At 40.1% G+C, this 19756-nt stretch overlaps 1 protein-coding gene across 1 annotated transcript in view; it reads left to right on the top strand.

Moving 5' to 3' along the window:
• GLP2R (glucagon like peptide 2 receptor) overlaps positions 1-5186 on the top strand; it is a 36587-nt gene extending 31401 nt beyond the window's left edge. The window contains exons 12-13 of the mRNA XM_062591761.1: positions 1869-1910; positions 4617-5186. Of these exons, the coding sequence (XP_062447745.1) occupies positions 1869-1910; positions 4617-4952 (378 nt within the window). The 3' untranslated portion in view covers positions 4953-5186. The remainder of the gene's footprint in view (positions 1-1868; positions 1911-4616) is intronic.
• The last annotated feature ends 14570 nt before the right edge of the window (positions 5187-19756 follow it).

A 19756-nucleotide genomic window follows, 5' to 3' on the forward strand; every position in this document is an offset into this window, starting at 1 on the left:
CCTTATTCTTGAAAACCTCTGAGAATGGTGAGTTCACAACCTCTCTGCACGACCTATTACAGTTCTGCACTACACTCCGGGTGAAAAAGCTTTTCCTGATATCTGGTAAGCCCTTCTCAGGCCACAGCTTGTGGCTATTGTCCTTTAGCACTGCCACGGAGAGCTGTTGCCATCATTTTGTAGCTGACCTTTAAATAGCTGTAGGATGCTTTAAATTTTTTTCACCCATTTTTAGTCTTCTTTCCATTAGATTAAAGAAGCCCAGCTCCATCAGTGTCTTCTTATAGGGCACGCACTCCAGACCACTGATTATTTTGATAGACTAGACTTCTGCGGGATCCTCGTTAGTCTCAGAATAGTCCTGTCTTTTCCCAGTAATTATTTTGTTAAGGGCAAGAAGCAGCTTCAGAATGGGAGCGTGCCTTCTACATTGCTGTTTTATATTTACCTTCCCTGTATACCTTAGTTCTTCATGGAAAGAGTTATGTAGAAATTGGCAATCCCACTTGCACTTCTTGCTGTAGTATTTAAGTAAGTGGTGCTCTGATTTATGAAGATGTTGCTGCCCAGTAACACAGGAGTCCAACCTAGGGATCAGAACCTGACTCTTCTATTTTCCTAGAAATCCTTCTGAACATTTTAGAAACATCTGATCCAGAAGATTCCCTAACAGTGGAAAACAGTATATTTACCTGTAATACATGAAATATAATAATAAAAAAAAAAAGTAATTGCTATTTCTCCTGTCCCGATTTCCAGTTGTATATAGAGGAACTGTTCTTTTTCATGCTTACTTCACTTCTGCTTAACAAAATAATGGTTCTGACTTTTCCAGAATTACTAAAAAACTAACTCTATGTTCTAAATGCTATAGGTTAACATTAGCTATAATAGAAAAATACTGAAGCTGCTGTCTACCTGAATCTTTTCTCCAAGAAAAACAGGAACAATTCTGGAAAAGTGAGAGTGTGAATACAGCTGAATGATGTCAATGTTATTTCATCCGATTATGATACCCTTTTTCCCTGTGATACAAACATATATCCTTGAGATTGACATTCTACAGTGTTTATTCTCTTCACCAGACTCTGTGTCTTAAATGTGTTTAGATATCCTGAAGGAAATGTATTTCCTGAAGCATCTGCAATTAATTCATGAATCTGTGCCAGACTGTTAGGTTAAGATTTACACATTAAGCTGTTTTGGTTTGAGATCAAACCCAGAAAGGAGAAAAATGGGAAGGGTAATGTTTATGTTCACTTAAAACAAGTTTTATTTCTAGATTTTCAAGGCCTATTTGTTATTATCCTGTCTTTGCTTAAATCAATTTAAAAAGAGAAATTATATATGAAAACAGTCAAAACACCTTTTATAGAGCTGCAAAAATAAATTAACTTTTTTTTTTTTTTTTTTTTTTTGAATTATCAAAATGATATTCCTTTGGGTAGTTGCATTACCAAATTCAAACAAAAGCATGACTAATACCATACACCAAGCTGCATTTTTGGATGTTTTACCAGACCTAGAAATAGCAACATTTGCTGTGCAACAGAAGTTGTTTGAAAAAATATTTATGTAGTAGCAAAATAAAGATCAAGTGGGCTAGAGAGTCTCCATTCTTGAGCATCTGCACCAAAATACCTGCAAATGTTCCCCACATTTGCTAAGAAAACATAAAAAGAACAAGCTAATGGGTATTTCAGTAACCGATGAAGACAGGCGATTAGTTTTCTCCTTGAAAATCAAGGAAGCAATGCTTTTCTTATATTTATGGTTTTAATATTAATGTGATCTTTAAATTAAGACTTCAGAAACTGGTTTTTCCTGTATGAACTGACATTCTTCCTTGTCTTCTCTTTCTCTTACAGGGATTTTTCGTAGCAATTTTATATTGCTTTGCTAACGGAGAGGTAAGAGACTCGATGAAAAAAGTTTTTAGTTAATTAGTGAAATATATTATGACATCAAACATGATGAAAATGCCAACTCGCACTGGTTATTTGAGAGCATACTTGCATTCTTTTAAACTGATGTAATCGTTTTGTACAAAGAGAGCAGCAAGATCTATCTCTTACAGGTCTGGATTCAAATGCAAATTATTTCCACTGCAGCCCAATTGTTGCTTGGCATTGTGGATGCCTTGGATATCCAGAGGTGTATAAACACCCATATATGCTTATACTCAGCTGCCTAAATATCACTTTTCTATCATCAGATGGAATCCCAGACTTCATGTCTGGCTTGGATAAACCTTTTTTTTTTTTTTTTTTTCCCTTAACCCTAAAATCCATGTGAAGCTGTGAAATTTGGGGTACTTCAATATCTTAGAAAGCAACAAGTTGAAAAAATAATTTCATACGTATACTCCTCAGAGCATCCCAAAACTTGATGTGAGGGGGTTTCTTTGCTGGAGGTTGTCTCCTGCTCAGCTTCAAGCATCAAGCAGAGGTTCAGTTTCTCAGCACTTAATCAGATCGTTCATGGTTGCTATGCAAGGAAACAGTGGCAGAGAAATCAAAGAATAATTCAGGAAGGAAGGGACCTCAGGAGGTTCAACCTCCTGCTCAAAGTAGGGCGAAATCTGAATTTAGACACAGTCCAAGGACAGAGATTCCATCACCTCTCCAGTTCCCCGCTCCAGTGCTTCACCATTCTTATAAGGAAACATGTTTTCCATACATCCAGTTAGAACTTTCCATATTTCAATCTATGATCCCTTGTCTCTTGTGTTTCTACCACAAACCTCTGTAGAGAATCTGGCTCTATCTGCTCCATTACCCCCTTGCAGGTAATAGACAGGTGCGTTAGGCTCTCTTTGAAAGTTTGTCTTCTCCAGGCTGAACAAACCCTGTTCTCTCAGCGTCTCCTCAAAGGGCATGTTCTCCAGCCCTGATCTCTGCTGAACTTACTCAAGTTTATCAAAATCATTATTGTAATGGGGGCCCAAAACTAGATGCAGAATTCAGATGTGGTCTAACAATTGCTGACTAAAGGAGAATAACCGTTTTCCTTGATCTGCTGGCTCTGCTCTGTTACTACAGCCAAGTGTACTATTAGCCTTCACCAGTGTCACAGCTGCAGGCAATCTCTGCATTATTGGACTGACTTGCCACAGACCCATCTGAAGAAATGAGTTTGTTGTGTGAGTTTCATCTCATTTAATGTCAAATGTCTAATAGCTTTCTAAGTTAAAGCCTGTTGTCCGTACTTCCCTTATACCCAGCGGGAAGAAAAGGGCACTTCCAGAGGGTGGTACAGGTAGCATTGTGGTTTTAATTACTCTGGTGTAACTTTCTCAGAGTAATTGTTTTGCCTTCAACAATAGTAGATCTGCAATACTCTCCTAGACTAATATCTGAAGGCTAGGAGAGATAACCCAAGCATACCTATATACCAACAGTATATATCTGTATTTATAATTACATCAAGAAATTATTTTCCCAATAGCTTACCATTTCTCCTCTAACAAAGAACATGAGTGAAAAAACATAATAATAATTTTAATGCGTGTTCCATGTAAATGCACTGCTTCCCCGTGAACAGACCTTGTGTTACATACAGAAGCCACCCTGTTTCCTGCGGCAAGGTTCAGCCCCTGTCTGTGCACATTCACAGTGCAGATCTTCACTGCTTGCCATAAGCAGACATGGTACATCAGTACTATTCAACATCCTGGCACAGCCTGTTGACAAGATACACAGTGCACATGTACAGAAATACTTCACTAACAAATACATTAATTTGGACTCTTTCTTGTTAAAGGCATCAGGGAAACAAATGAGATGGGCTCTGTATTAGAGGCAGGGCAGAAGCTCCTACCACTTAACAAAGAAACCTAAGGCAATATTTGAACTACTTAAACAAAACAGAGAACTGGCAACTGCCTGCAGTACGGGAGTAATTCTCTGTCATTTATGAATGACACAGAATTACTAATGTCTTATCAACAGTTAAAAGTTGCTCTTTCAGCCCTTTAGCTCCTTGTTCCAGTGAGCTTTCTCAGGCTGAAGGGAATACTGCTCCTGTTCAAAGCAGGGGCATGTCCTGTTCCTCTGTGCTGGCTCCCAAGCCTGCCCTCCTTCTGCAGTGCTGGCGACATGCACATAGCAGGCTACTCAGTGCTGCAGATTTCAAGCAGGCTGCCAAGTAAAAAGCTTTAACAAAACAAATCAGATATCCAAGCATAACACTCGGGGAAAGTAGAATGGCCCTCACTTCCCCAGTGTGTAGACTTTCCTCCTCCTCACTTCATCAGGCTATAAACATTGAAGTTCATGAAGAACTTGAGCTCTTCCAAAACCTCAACATTATGGTCTCAACATTATGATGAGTATATAAAATTACAGAGATTAAGAGGCTGTAAATGACTTTACTACCTTATAGTGAAGAGGGGAGGGGATTATAAGACCAACTTCAAAGGGCTGACTTGGCAAACAAGCATTCTGTTTCTATCCTACAAGGACCTCAGCAGTTGTGACAAACACCACAAGGACCAGAAAGCTCAGCACCTCCACAATCCTACTCATTTTGTAACTAGCGTTTGGATAAGCAGACTGCAGGGTAGTCAAGCGAGCTGGCTAAGTGATCGTGAACTGACTATTCTTTTGCTCTCACAGGTGAAAGCAGAACTCCAAAAGCAATGGTCCCGCTTCCTGCTAGCAGATCCTTTTGGCTGTAAGTTCTGCTTCCTTGGAGAAAACATCAAATACCTTAGGAAATGCTCACAGAAGCAAAAAACCCAGCACCTTGGCAGCAACACCTTGTGCCGGAAAGAAATTGAGCCCTGGAATGTGCAGCTCCAGCAGGTGATGGTGAAGAACAGGACAGATATCTGCCCAAGGTTAGGATGTACTCTGCCATCTTGTCCACGAGCAAGCATATCAGACAGCAGCGAAGAAGTCACTACTGGAGAGACAACTGAAGAAGTCTTTGAAGAAAGTGAATGTTCCTAACCTGTGAAGGCCAAGGGGAGACAGGTTTGCTGGGTTGAAGAACCCTTTGTGTTGACCGGTCTAGAAGAAAAGTGATGCTGAAGGGATGTACTCAGTGAGGCAGGATGTAATCTGGACATGAATAGGACTCTGGATACGCATATTTTTGTCCCAGTAGCTTCATCCACACATGTCCACCATTCTATTCATGTAATAAAGTTATCTGTTTATTTTGCAGCTTTATTTCGCAAATAAAGATATGAGACTAAAAGACTCTTATTTCTTGTAGGATTTTCTCAATGTTAAGAATTTAATCTATTTAATCCATACAGGGTGGATATTTAAATGAAATATTACTAATTTTGAATAATTGATTCATTTTAGAATGTATCTAAAGTTTTTAAAGGTCTTTTATGAGAATGCATGCATTGCTTACAAAACATTTTACTCCATCACTCCATCATTACTTAGCCCTTCAGCAACACTAGGCACTGTCTGCTGACAGTGTCTTCTCCGATTTAATAAAGACTGAGTTCCTCTAGAGATATTTTTGTCTCTAGAGATATTTTTAAGATAGTAGAAGGCTTTAAGTGCATTTTATTTGACTGCTAGAAATGTGAGAATTGTACTTTTAAAATGTTTTTATATAGTTTACTTTTTAATTGCATGTTAAAATATTTCTAGTGGTAAAGAAAATAGTTTCCAGTTCTGTGAGCAGCAGTCCCTGATGAGCTGTGTTTTCTCCTCTCTATTATGTGTATAATCTTTTGACCTCTTTCAGTTTATAAAAATCAATGTTTTCATATAAGCAGACCCAGGAGGCCTGGTGAAAACAATCATTGCATGGATCCATTCAGAAGACATACCTGTAAGTAGATAAATCACGAACTTACTTTTATTATCAAAATAGAGCATTATTTATTGTATCACTAAATTATAGAAGTTGTTATATCTGGATGACCACACAGATGATGTATCTTTGCAACAGTATTACAAAATCTTCAGAGCTAAATAAAATATAAAACTGTCTAGAAGACAGCAACAGATTCAACAATTCAAATGTGTTAAGAGAGTCAACTATTTTCGTCCTAGGGAGCAGAAGGTGTATAGTTAGGTACTTTCCTGCGATCCACCTGCAGTCCTTTGTGGAGTCCCAGGTCTTCCGGAGGCACATTGCAGCCAGAGGAGCTCCTAAGAGGAGCCGCAGCACAACTCTGGCCCAGGAGACAGAAGCTAGACTGCTTCCAGGGTTTCTACAAGATCATAGATTAGAGACAATAAAAATAGCTGGAAAATACCTTAGAAGAAAGGAAAAGAAATAAGTTCTTGCTCTGATGAAATCAAGTAGTGAAGGAGACAGATTGAGCTATAGTGATGCTCCTTCATGAGCAACATTTTCTGTAAATTACTTACCAATGTACAAACAGATTAATTGTCAGACAACATAATTTTTGTCTATAATGTTCCCATGGATTCTTCTTGTTATCAGTCAGTTGGTTACCATTACTCTACAAATCACCTTATCTCAAAAAGACTGATGTGATCTGAAGGCTTCTTCCCTCTTAGGCATCAGAGACAATGCATGCAAAAGTCTGAGTCACAAAGTTTGAAAGTGCTTTTTCTGAAGGATTTGTTTTCCATTAGAACTTATAAGACTAGAAGTTGAATCTCAAGCTCAAAATAGCTTGTGGGATTCATCTGACCTACCCTATTAGATATATCATGCTGACTGGTCTGATTTATATGAGTAAGGTTTATTTAATCTAAATATTTTGTTGTAAGGCATGTTATCAATTTTTATATTTTCCTACACATAAAACAATCTTCCAGACAGAAAGGTTCCTTTAATGCTCTGAGATGTCAATTATATACTGACTATAGATGTTCTTCATTTCAATATATTTCTTGTATTAAGAAATATATGTGTCTCAAGGGCTCAGACAGTGAATCCTCTAGCTTATCCTGGTAAGGAGAGCCCTCTGTCAGCTGTGCCTGGGAATTGGTAATACTGATTTGTACTTTTTATAATACTGAATAAATTGAGATGTACCCATTGTAGCATGCTTGATGTATTCACTTCCTGAAGCATCAAAAAGAAGTGAAATGAAGAAGTCTTCCAAGTATCGTCTCATTATATCTTATGAAAAATCTAAGATCGGCAGAGTTGAATGCCTAGGAAAAAACCCCAGCACTAGTATTGTGTTTTATTCTAGTACAAACATGAGTTAATATTAAAACTACTTATTTCTAAAGGGAGAAAATACAACTTTAATAAAATAGATAAACAAAGGACCTTAATCATAGCTTCTCCTTAAGCTACAGTTATAACAGTATTAACTAGCCTTCTTTCCTCCAGCACACTGAGGGTGGGATGGGGTAATGAGGTCCACCTCAGCTGCTCACCAAGCTCTGACAGGGTTGCAAAATGGTCTCCCTAGACCTCTAGGCTCAAGCACAGGAGATCACAAACCTTCACCTCTGAGTTCCCAGCCTTTCAAATCACTGTCCCTGAAATCAGAGTTGGAGGGAGTAAAGGCCTACCGGCAAAGTGTGCATTCCTCGGCAGTACTGATTTTTTTAAGTGCTCAGTCCCAGCTGGAAATTTTAAGACAATCCTGGATATGGGGGATAGCTGCAGGACAGAGAAATGTCAAAACAGGACTTACATTCTCTGGAGCTTGTAGGTCACACCCGTCTGGGCATAATCTCCCTCCCCACCCTAGTTGATGTCAGCTCCTTCATCTGCATGGTGAAGGCAGATCAAGCTCCTTTCAGCCTGACTACATCTGCATTTTGCAACCTGCTGTCTCTTGGTCCATTCCTCAGCATTTCCGCAGACACTGCCAAGCAGCAAGTCCTGGGCTGTTTAACACTCTCCCAGTGTCTACTCTCTTCCATTTGGTACTGGAGGTACCCAAGTCCACCTGGAACTCTGATCTTCTCAGTACGCATTTTAAAATCCTGTTTGATTGTTCCGCATGTTTCTGGTGAAATTCTGCATTCTACAGCATATCCTCAGATCTTCAGAGGCTGATTTTATACTGTGTTTGAGAGCTGAGCTTGTTCCAATTCACATTTGCAAGGTCAGGTGATCCCTGAGTCCCTTGCACCTACCATACCTGAAGGCTGGAGTTTGTCAGAGTCAGTTCCTCATAGTGACATGGCCACCATGTACAGAGACCAGCTTAGTGCCAGAAAAATGACACAATTTGCAGGAAGTTTGGATCTGCTTAAGTCTGACTTTACATGGCTTGTACCAATAGCTACAGAAACCACATGTGCCATATTAACAGTAGAGGTGACAAAGGCTGACAAAGTGCTTCTGGCTTCTTGCTTCCTTTTGTTTGCACAGTTCCACTTGTTGCCTCCTCTCATCCTTTGTATTTAAGAACCAGTACAGTCTGCCCTACTGCAGAGCCCTACCTTCAGACAAAAACTGAAGCATAGCGAAGAGGGTGCTGAATATCACATTGCACGACAGAAGAAAGCAAGAAAAAATTGCTCCAGATCTGAGTGTTCAGCTTTTCCCTGTCTCCCTTCTGTACAACCCCACCTCTGACATGCGGACAGTGCTTAAGAGACAGAGGGTGCAAGTGGTATTTCTGCCTAACGCTGACAGTGTATGGTTTAAACTCATTCGTGTTTGAATTTCAGGGACACAATGAGCAGATGATTGGAGTTCAGGATGTTTAGATTTGTGTTTAATGATTTCTAGCTTACTGGGGTAGCTGTGGAAAAGTTAGGTCAGCTCCCTGCCCTTCAGCTTCACTTCTGTTAAACAAAGATGATGCTAATGACTGCCTGTTCAAACACTACAGAAGATCAAGGTTAACAAGTTTATCACTATTATTTGTTGTTTAGTTAAATAATATTAAAGATTCAGACAAGAATTATAAAAGTCTAAAGGCAGCCTAAAACATAACACTTTGATTTTTAAATTTTGTTTTAAATCTTTTGTTTCCAGAGAATCCTCTTCATTGGGGTAGTTGATACATTTGTATTATCATCCTTCTGGGAGCATCCCTAAAGACTGGAAAGGGAAGGTAGGTTGTTAATGAGTCAGGGTTGTCATCTGTGGGGAACAATAAAGCAACAGGAAGGATGGAGATGCAAGTCTTGTTTTTTGCACCTGGAGGTCTTACAAACACTAAACTCTTAAACTTTGGGGATTTGCAAAGGTGTGCAGGCTCTTGTACATTCTGGAATCACAGAATGATTGAGGCTGTAAGGGATCTCGAGATTATCTAGTCCAAAACCCCTACTCAAGCATGGTCATCTAGAACACATTAGACAGGATCGTGTCCAGGTGACTTTTGAATATCTCCATGGATGGAGACTACAACTTCTCTGGGCAACCTATGCAAGTGTTCTGTCACTCTAACAGTAAAGAAAATTTTCCTCATCTTCAAACAGAACTTCCTATGTTTCAGTTTATGCCCATGGTCTCTTGTCCTATCACTGGGCACTACTGAAAAGAGTCTGGCCTCATCCTCTTGACATCCTCCCTTTGGATATTTATATGCATTGACAAGATCCCCCTGTGTCTTCTCTTCTCCACGCTAAACAGGCCCAGCTCTCATAGCCTTTCCTCATATGAGAGATGCTCCAGGCTCTTAATCATCTTAGTACCCCTTTACTGGACTCACTTCAGTAGCTCCACGTCTGTTGTGTATTGGAGAGCCTAGAACTGGACCCAGCACTGCAGGTGAGATACCTCTTCCTCATCAAATGGGCTGTAGTAAATCCACAACAGTGTCACTCACCTTTCCTGTCATCTTTTCCCGTTAGCTCTTGACCTGCTCATTATCCATCCCTAGGCAGAGCTCCATACATTCCAGCTGCTCTGTCGCACAAAGGGTGACTCCCCCCTCCTCACCTGTCCTTCCTAAAGAGCATGTAGCCAGCCAGTGCAGCGTTCCAGTCATGTGAGCTATCCTATCATGTCTCTGCGCATGTAATGACATAACAGCCCTGTAACGGCCCACAGGTCTCTAATGCATCCTGTTTGTTCCCCATGCTGTGTGCATTTGTGTACAAGCACTTCAGAGAAGTAGTATGTGCCTCAAGGAGAGGCCTGATCCTTCACTGGACAGCTCATAGGAACGAGCCACTATTAAAATGCGGAGTTGAATCTGCCTGAGCAGAAGAAATTGTACAAAGAGGGAGAGATGGTGGGAAGAGGAGCCCATGATGGCTGAGAGGAAAATAGGGATGCACTAGACAAGAAAGGCCAAATGCAAGACTATCAGAGACAAAGCCACTAAAAAACAGGAACAGTTGTGACTAAAAGGCAGTCAGCAGCTTCTGGCTAGAAAATAAAACCAGTACAGAGCAAAGATGAAGTCCAAATAAAATCCTTGGAGCAGAGAGAGGTCCAGATATGAGCAGGAGGTAAGAAGATTCTGGTACTGATAAATATTATTATGTTTAATTTGCACCTGGGAGGAAGAAGAGGTTGGATCTCCATCTGGGGAATAATGTACCTTCTTGTGTAAGGCAGATTTTGTTTTGTTTTTTACGTATGTGGCAGGTACGAGGCAGAGGAGTGCATATGGTCCAGGGAGATGAAGCCAAACAGAACAAACAGTTTTGGGGGCAAAGCTGAGGGTCCTAAAGAAAGGGTGAAGAGATGATGATTGCCTATGGTTAGGTGGAGTGATGACTTTGCTGGGTGAACAACACTAGATGCTATTCAGTTATCTGTCTTTTCCTAGGAAGTTTGTCCACCCACACACCTTGTATATTGTTTGCTGGGAGCAGTGGGCTGCATGCTTACAACCAGCTGTGCTGATCTAATATCCGTAGTTATGTGGAGTCGTCAAGGGAAAACAAGAACTTTGGCAAAGGCTGAGCAAAGTACTAAAGTAGGACAGCTATTGTTAACACGTTCGGGGAAGCTAACACTGGGGCAACTCGAATCCTTCAGAGTCCTTGGAAGTGAAGGGTGGGTCTAATGCATACAAAATGTGAAGACCAAAAGTAGGAGAAGGAGCATCAATGTAAGGAAAGAATTTACTTAGACAAGAGCATCCTTGTGCTGGAGCCATTGCCTATAGCCAACACTTTGGTGGTTTCTTCTCCAGTAGCTTCACACATGGCTGGTGGAGAGGATTTCATACCTTACTTCTATACTGCAACCATCATACCTTTACTGCTAGTCTGTGCCAAAACTATTCTCTAGGCCTTCTTTTTTGTAGCATATCCATAGAGGTTATACTTGTCTTATATTTGATAATTGAGCTTTATTCAAATCTCAGTGTAACTGTTTTAGATAATAGCATCTATAATAATTTCAGAATAATTTCTATGAAAGTAAATTCAAGGACATCAAATCAAATTTTCCTATACTTGTTAACTGAAGTTCCTATTAACTCTAGGATAAGGAATTACAGAACACAGGAACAGTCAGGAGAAAAATAACCCCAAAATAGTGTTAGGTGTTATTAGGAAAGAATTAGACACCCGAGATTATGTTGTGATGAGTTGACATTCACCTTAAATATCTTGTGTAGTTTTGGACTTCCTACCTAGAGACAGGCACAGAGGAGAAGGATAAAGAATGGCGTTTGGGACCAGAACTGCTCACACTGAAAAACAAATGAGTGGGGTAGGAGGGAAGGAATATGATAGTAATCTGTCAGATCGTGGGAGGAATAGAGAAGGCAAATAGCTGTCTCTTCTAGCACAAGAGCTAAACAACTCAAGCTGGGTAGGTGCAGTCTAGCAGCAAGTGGGATTTCATATAGCATATCACTATAAGAAAATCACTGTATCAGTTCATCAGCATCATACAGTGCAACTGTTTTCTACAGAATATTACGGCAAGTTTATATGAGCTCAGAAAGGAATTCATGGGAGAAAAAAAAATCTGTCAATGGCTATTAAATACAAGACTGTCATTCCTGGGGAAGAGAGTCCCTGAACACGGGTTACCAGAGTCTCAAAGGATATTCTACAGTGGTATCATGAAGTATCACAATATATAGCTTGCTTTTCACCCTTTCTTTAAGGAACTGATAATTAATGGGTACTGTCCAAGCCAGGATACCGTACTATGTGGACCTTCGGTGTAATCTAAATTTTTACTCTTCATACACTTGAGAGGCAAGTAGTGAGTTTGTTTCAGCAACAGAGAAAACTGAGAAAAAGCATAGAGCAAGAGCAATAAAAGGTGTTGGCTGCACACATTCCTTCAAGATGTGTAAGCACAACAACACCTAGGCAGTTAATTATATTACAAAATATACAACTGGAACACATTTCATGCTTTGTTTGCTAAAATCTGCAGGTATCTTCATGACAATGTGAGCCGACAGGAAAGATTTCTGAGACTTATCAGTAGTGTTAAAAACTTTAGCAGCACTAGACTCTGCTCTCACACTTTTACCTTAACTACAGCACCATCCCACACCCTTTCTCCTTTTTCTGTCCTTTAAATAGACTTGCCATAAAGTGAAAAGACAGTAGGAAGACTTCACGATGACTCCAGAAGCCTGAATCTGTGAGTGGAGAATGATGAATATCACCACATTGGCAAGGTCAGCTTAAATACATATAAGCAGCTGAAATAAAAGGAGATTTCTGGTCTCTTTAAGCAAACAGAGGCAAATCATATAGTGTTAAAGCATTTGCCAAGTGTACAAAAAGTCTAGCTTTGTAAATAAAAAGTCTGTAATTTATGCTGTAGCTGCAGGAGACTAAAAGTGTTTGGTTTTTGCTTTATACAACAGGAAGTGAAAACTAGTTGGAGTTAAAAGTTCTTATCCTCTACCTTCAGGGACTTGTGAAAAAACAGTGCAAACAGAGCACAAGGCATTAGCCCGTGAGGCTGTACTGTTTGTCCCTACAATAAATACTTCACTAGTGAATGTTTGTAATTTTTTTTCATTTGTATAAGGGCAGAGACAGTAATTTGGACAAGCAAGATTCTTCAGACAAGTCAGATTTTTCACATTTCTAAGAAATGTGAAATCAATATTTTTGTGGTTTGACTCAGGATAGAAACTCCTGACTGCCAAAACTTCATTGCATTTTGCGGTCAGATTCAACGGAAGCACGCAAACAGCCTTCCTTTAGCCATCTTGTCTTGACCATCAGTACTGATGAACATAGAAATTGCCACTGTATTCAGTGAAACCATGTAGGCAAAAAGGTAGTTTGCACCAATGTAGCAAACCAGGAAAGATTCATAGAACAAAATTTAAAACGACTGCAGCAATTTTGCACATAGCTTTGCTTTTGAAGACCTCATGGAAGACGTATGTCAAAATAATACTGTGAGATTTCCACAAACATTTTCAGCCCATTTTGCTTTTAGTGTGAGGCAAGGTTTAACTTTTTACATTTGACTCAGAGCAGTAGTAATGACCTCTTCTATTCAACAATCCCATGAGACTCTCTCCACAAACAGTGCAAAACACTTTGAGCATCTCTGCCCTTCTACACCCTGGTGTGTTTCTCCTCCTGTCCTAAATTAAAAGGCAGAATCATTCCTTCTTGTACTTGTACAGTGACCAGCACAGATAGATGGAGACAGGACAAACAGGTCCTTAGGGCCTTGAGGACACTTGCAGACCTTGATTGCCCTGACCAGACTCATGTGGGGCCTCAACCCACATCTTCTGCCAATGGGTGCCAGGAGCTCCATCTTAATTTAGGCCTAGGCTTAGTCCTTGTCAAAGCTATGCTGTAGGTGCTGCTCTCTCCAGTCCTGTCTCCTAGGTGGACCTTGGTCCTGTGTTGTAGCCTTGTCTCCTAGTCCTGTCTGGCCTCATTTCCCACTGCTTCTGACTGAACCCCCGGAAGCATCTTGGACTTGGTTCATGACCTCACCTTATCTGACGGTGTTAATGGAGCCCATTACCAGTGCCCTGCTCTATCCACAACGTTCAGAGCCTGTGGGGTTGTGTCCTGCTCAGGAAGGGCACTGCCTGTGCTGTGGTCATCCTCAGTTCACGGCTTGTTCCCTCTTCAAGGAGTATGCCTTGCATTTGCTATTCCCGGACACCATTATTCTTGATCACACTTTTTATTTTTTTTAATGGAAACATGACTGTTTATGATGGGCAGCGGTGAAACATTAAAAGACATAAGAAGTAACTCCACTAGGGTGATCCTAGGGAGGAAGACTGTGCAGGAGAGGATTGTGCGGTTCCTTTTCCAGCAGCATGCTTCTAAGGTTGTACATCTCAGTGATACAAAGGTTCAGCACTATTTCTGCCCTTAGCTGGAAAATTATGCCCTACCCCTTGCTCAAGAAATCCAGTGCTGCACCACCACTGCTCTGCCCTGTAACTACAATTAATAGCAAAGCCTTTCCCTGAAAAGATACTACCCTGGCAAGGACTGCAGTTCAGGGTTGAGCAGTGTACTGCGGCTGCATGTAATGAAGCTGCAGATGCGATGCTGTCCTTGACTGATTGTATTGACTATCAGGATCATATACAAAAAAAATCGTGCAGTTAGATGTCACACGGACGTGTCCTGTCACAGGAAATTGCCTGTCACCTCCTCTTTCATTTCTCCATTCCAAATCAGGATACGTTGCAGGAGGGTAGACTCTAAAAATGGGTAAGGGTGAGGCAATTCTGGCAATAAAGCAAGATTTTTTTTTAAAAAACTAAGCAACTGTGGGTAAGGTGGTTGTTTTCTATGCTGTTGGCTCTGTGCATGCACAGGATCCACCTCCTATCTTGGTAACATATCTTGCAATTTTCAGTTGACACAGCTGTAGTTTTCTGAAGACAACCAGCCTGAAGCTCTGTAAAGCAAAAAGTGAGGCACACTGACACCTGGTGTAAGAGACTGACATATACACGCCAAAAGCTAAAACCTGCGTTGTGAGAGGCAGAAATGGCTCTGACCTCCGAGGGAGGGTGAAAGGGCACCCAAAAATATTCCTGGGGTTCCTCAAGGGAAGAGAGTTGGTTGTAAAGAAATATACATAGAAAAACTATGCCAGACATAACACCCCCCCTTATATTAAAAAATAAACAACTTAACTCAGTTTCTCCTGTGTTCATGAGAATTTGCAGCTTCATTTTCAGTGATATTTTTAGCAGATATTTTAATTGTTGTAAACAAATGTAGTCACCTGGTAGATAAGATTGCTTACTTCTGTTCTGGTTTTTATGATGAGTCTTTTAACTACTTTTCTGTCAAGCATCTAGGGTGTTTCTTGACTATAGCAAAAACAGGACAGGAACATGGAATGTGTTAGCAAGGATCATGTAATAAATACGTGCTCTTGCAACTAGGCCTTACAGTTTTCATCCTTGAGGCAGACACAGAAGGATTTGAGGGGAGGTGCTGGGCTGTGAGTCCATGAGATAGCTTGTTTTAACCACAAAATCCGAGCAAACTCTAACCTATGAGCCCCCTTGACACACCCTTGAAACCCGGATTTTTTTTGGTGTTCGGCATTCTGTCTCCAGCAGTGGAAAACGATAAACAGCCAAGGAAGAGTGCATTACTGGGCACATGAGTAGTGCTTCTTCCCTCCAATACCTGCCCATATTCCATAAAGCTGCAGTTAAGAACCTTCTGCAACCGGAGGCAACATCTTGGGACTAAGCAGTGTTTGGCAGGTACTTTCTTCAAACAGCCTAATCCATTTCAGAATAATGCAAGCTTCTGACATCTTCAGCATCCTATAGCATAAGGTTCTGCAATTTAACCATGCAGTTTAAGAGCAATTGGTGTCTTTCACCTGTTTTGATATTTTTGTAGAATTTAAAAGTCTCTCACAAGAGAGATTTGTGTTAAGAGCTTTCCTGGCTTGTTTAAACTTTGTGTCGGGGAGAGAGACCCACAACTGCCACACACAAAAGAGAGAGGCAATACTAGCAAATCCTTTTTTGAAACCTAATACAGTGTGAAAAGAGAAATACAGTGCTCTTGAGAAAGGAAGGCTATATGCTCCCAAACTTAAGATGATTAAGAAATGGCCATTTAAAACTAACCCTTAGCTTCTTGCACTTAAGCCCTTGTGCAAAACTCCAAAGTGGAGGCCTAAAAGAGGTATTCATTTGTACAGAACATGCCTTATGAAAAGCTTTTCTCTTACAACTAGGAAACAGTTAATGAAATGTTCTGCGTAGCACTGTTTTATTAAGTTTCACTAACCTATGGACTATTGGGCTTTGAACAAAAATGAAGTCAGACAAACTGTTTGGGAACTATAGAATGGTATGAATAAGAATATGGGACAGTAAAGCAGAAACCCATTTTATAAGGGAGATGTACAAAAATGTTTTATCTTAGGTGACAAAGGTATTGTTTTTTTTGTCAAAAGAATTAGCTGTTAATGGCTCCAAAATCCAGTTTATTCTGCCAGGCCTTCTAGGCTTATTTGTTTGCATTAAACATGCACCTACGATAGCTGCATACAGACCCTGGCTGAAATAAAATGAACTGAAAAGACAAAATTTTCTTTAAATAGATCAATAAGGCTTTTATTGCAGGGAAATCATTGCAAAAAATACATAATCAGATTCTTGAAACATGCTTTGAAATTAATCAGATGTGTCAGAAAAGTTGCATTTTTACAAATTTTATGACTGTTCAAAATTAGTAATGAAAAAATTAGTCTCTCCTCAGAAGTTAACACAGCATCAACAGCATAGGACAAATACGCAATGGTATCTGCAAGCAAACAAGTCATGGCCTAGTCCTGAAATATTCTGTGTAAAGTAATTTTGTCTAAAGTGCATTCAGCATTCACTATGTGCCTGAATAATTTGATTACTAAATTCAGATGCCTTTGCCACAACAGTTATCTAGGGCGTAAATCTTCGGGGAACTCGTCTAAAAACCTTCTCATGCTGCCTAATGTCAGAAAAGAGAAGACCTTTTCATAGAGGCTTCCTTGATATGAGTCTGGGTCAGTACTAGTTGAAACCAGCTCAGTTTGCATTTGCTGCAATTGCAGGACTGTCACGAACAAAACCCATGTTGGTTAAAGCATTTTCCTTTTACTAGCAGGATGTCAACTCATCTTTTCCCCAGCTTCCTGTTAGGTCTTTTTCTTGCCAACAGGACCATCATCTCACAGCTTTTGTTTTAAGTGACATGGAGATGGGGCTATGTCATGTGTCAAACCTGTAACACATAGCCAGAAACACACACTATAGGATCTTTTTAAGTCTATGTCAGACCTGAACCATTCTTCACAGCTGAAGCTTACCCTAAGCATTTTCTGAGCTGCACCTTCTCCAAAATCTGAACTCTCTGAAAGATTCTTTTTGAGCTGGGTTTATCGATTTCCAGTTCCCTTCTTAAAAAAGTCCAACATTTCAAAGTAGTCTAGATGTAAACAATTTTGGGAGATTTAAACACACATTTTAAACAAAAAATTGAACAATGTCTCATACATCCTGATGGCTGGGGAGGCTGCATCCTACTGGGGCTCTGTAATAGTTTCGCCTTGAAAAGCAAAGCAATCATTTACTGCAATGTTCAAACTGTTTGCTTTGGAAAATGCTTACGGTTCTTGGGTAGGTAAATGCAGCTTGCTGAGCACCTCAGTAAGTGGAACGTGGTGTTTCTGCTGCAGTTATTTATCATGTCAGCAGCGTTCTTATTTACCAAGACTCTTGCCATATATGACAAACCATACTACTCATTCTTTCCACACATGAAATCACGAGATAATAAGGATACTGAGAAACAACTGTCCCATGGTGTTCAAAGACCATGTGTACAGTGTCTCTGCAACATGCTTGAGGAAGAAATCCCTGTTCCTCTGAACAACTGACCCTTGTCAGCTTACTATTCAAGGCACCACAGACCTTAACAGAGGTCTTTCAACTAGTTTTTTTTAAGTGGTATTGCACAGAATTGCCCCCAAACAACTCATGCAAACCCACCCAACACATTCCATCTGAAGCTATATGGCCTCCATATAGCCATAAGACATTTTAACAATTTGTTATGTTTTTTTAGGAATTAATATCATTAATGCTCACTGGCAGTCTATTGCTTCTTCTCATTGACAGCATGAAGCTGCAGCCATCTCAGTACACAAGCAACAGGGTGAAAGTGCATGAGGGGCCAAGGCTTGTCACAGCAGACTTGCAGCACTGGTTTGCAGTGTGGGAAAAAGATCTGTTGAGATCCTTTCCATTCTGCATCTCATAGCAGTTCTTGGGATAATTTAACCACTGACTCCCACTCAAATTCTGCCTTCAGAGAGGCTAAAGTTACTCCGCTCCGGCGGGGAATAGCACAAACACTGTATACTTGGCATAAATACAGTGTGGGTAGTGTGAGCAACGGGATCTAGAGCAGAACGGTAGGCAATCCAAAACACCAGTGTGCATGCACCTTGTGATTTTAGCTTATACTTAATATTTACAATAAAGTAGAACTTAAATACACTCCTAACACATTGCCTATATCACCATATAGAAAATCTCTTAAGTATTTATCTGAAGATTTCAGGATCATTTTGCTGATCAGGGAAACATCAGAAGATGCAGACTAGATATTGTCATAATTTTATTCATAATTAACAGGAATATTTGAACCATCAGGTAGCAAGCTTGAGGCACAAAGCATGTCTACTTCTTAACCTCAGAAATCTGAAATCAAAACTCTTCACTGATGCTGTTCCAGATTTATTTCATTACATTAATTTCTGAGGAACCTGAGAGAGCCAAAGGCTCTCTCTGCACTGGGAAATCAAGCCTGATCTTTTATTACTTTAGACACAAACTCTAGCACAGGCTCTCCTGTGTACAGTGGAGTAAAATATCCTGTTGCTAATCTTCTTCCAACTCCATTATAGCTAAATGTCACAGGCTGTGCGGCTTCCAAAGAAACATTTCAGTAGTTCACTCTGGTCATTTCACCATTACATCTTTGTAAGCACTGGCTCCACATTAGTGTGCCAGTAAGTATTGTGGGTGTGAAAGTATCTCCCCATCTTGGGTTTCAAAGTTCTATGGAAGCGCTCTATCACTGAAAATGCTTATTGCTGGTAAGGTGCAGTTAAATATGCCATGGTAAATATGCCACGGTATTTGGAGAATTGCTCGGTATTCATCAAATTGGTCTGTACCATGCATCAGCATCTGAAAAAAAGCATGTGGAGTATTTTTAAACAGATTTAGGCTACTTTAGGCAAAGTGTAAACACTCTGCTCTGAAAACTAAGCTTTCACCTGGAACTTGTTCAAGGTCCTACCTTTCTTTTGCTTCTCTAGAAAGAGTATACACACCTCTCTAATTACTTACCTCATCAATTCGTAAGAAATTTCCTATAGTAACAACTCCTGTATTCCTTTATCTTAAAAACAAAACAAAATGAAAAGCCCTACATGCAAGAGCTGTGGAATGCCATTCTGCAAGCAGTTGCAATAACTAAACTTTTATGAGTTCAAAACTGAATAAATTATTAGAAGAAAACTCCACTAAGGGCTATGAGATATGCAGACGATACCTTTACTTCCAAGATCCCTCAACGGCAATACATGCTTGTTCTCTTTTCTGTTTTTCCAGAAGTATCTCACACTGGCCACTTTCGCAGACAGCTGTTGAACTAGATAGGATTTTGGTAAGGCTGATTTTGACTTCTGCCAAAATCCTTGCTAACATGTCTTTTAGTTCAAATATCCAAAATGGAAAATTAACAGCAATATTTTACAACAGTCTTCAGGGCTCTCTCTGCATCATGGAGCACATGGAACTGCCAGGTAAAGAACGAACTGTAGAAGACTTAGAGATCATTGAAACTATGCCCATTTCACTACAACCGCTTTGCAACTGATCACGATCAGCTTACCTGCTTGTTCAAGAAACAAAATCATTTAAGTACATGTGTTTTTT

The sequence above is a fragment of the Rhea pennata genome, chromosome 19 (assembly GCF_028389875.1).
Source record: "Rhea pennata isolate bPtePen1 chromosome 19, bPtePen1.pri, whole genome shotgun sequence".
NCBI classification, from domain to species: Eukaryota; Metazoa; Chordata; class Aves; order Rheiformes; family Rheidae; genus Rhea; species Rhea pennata.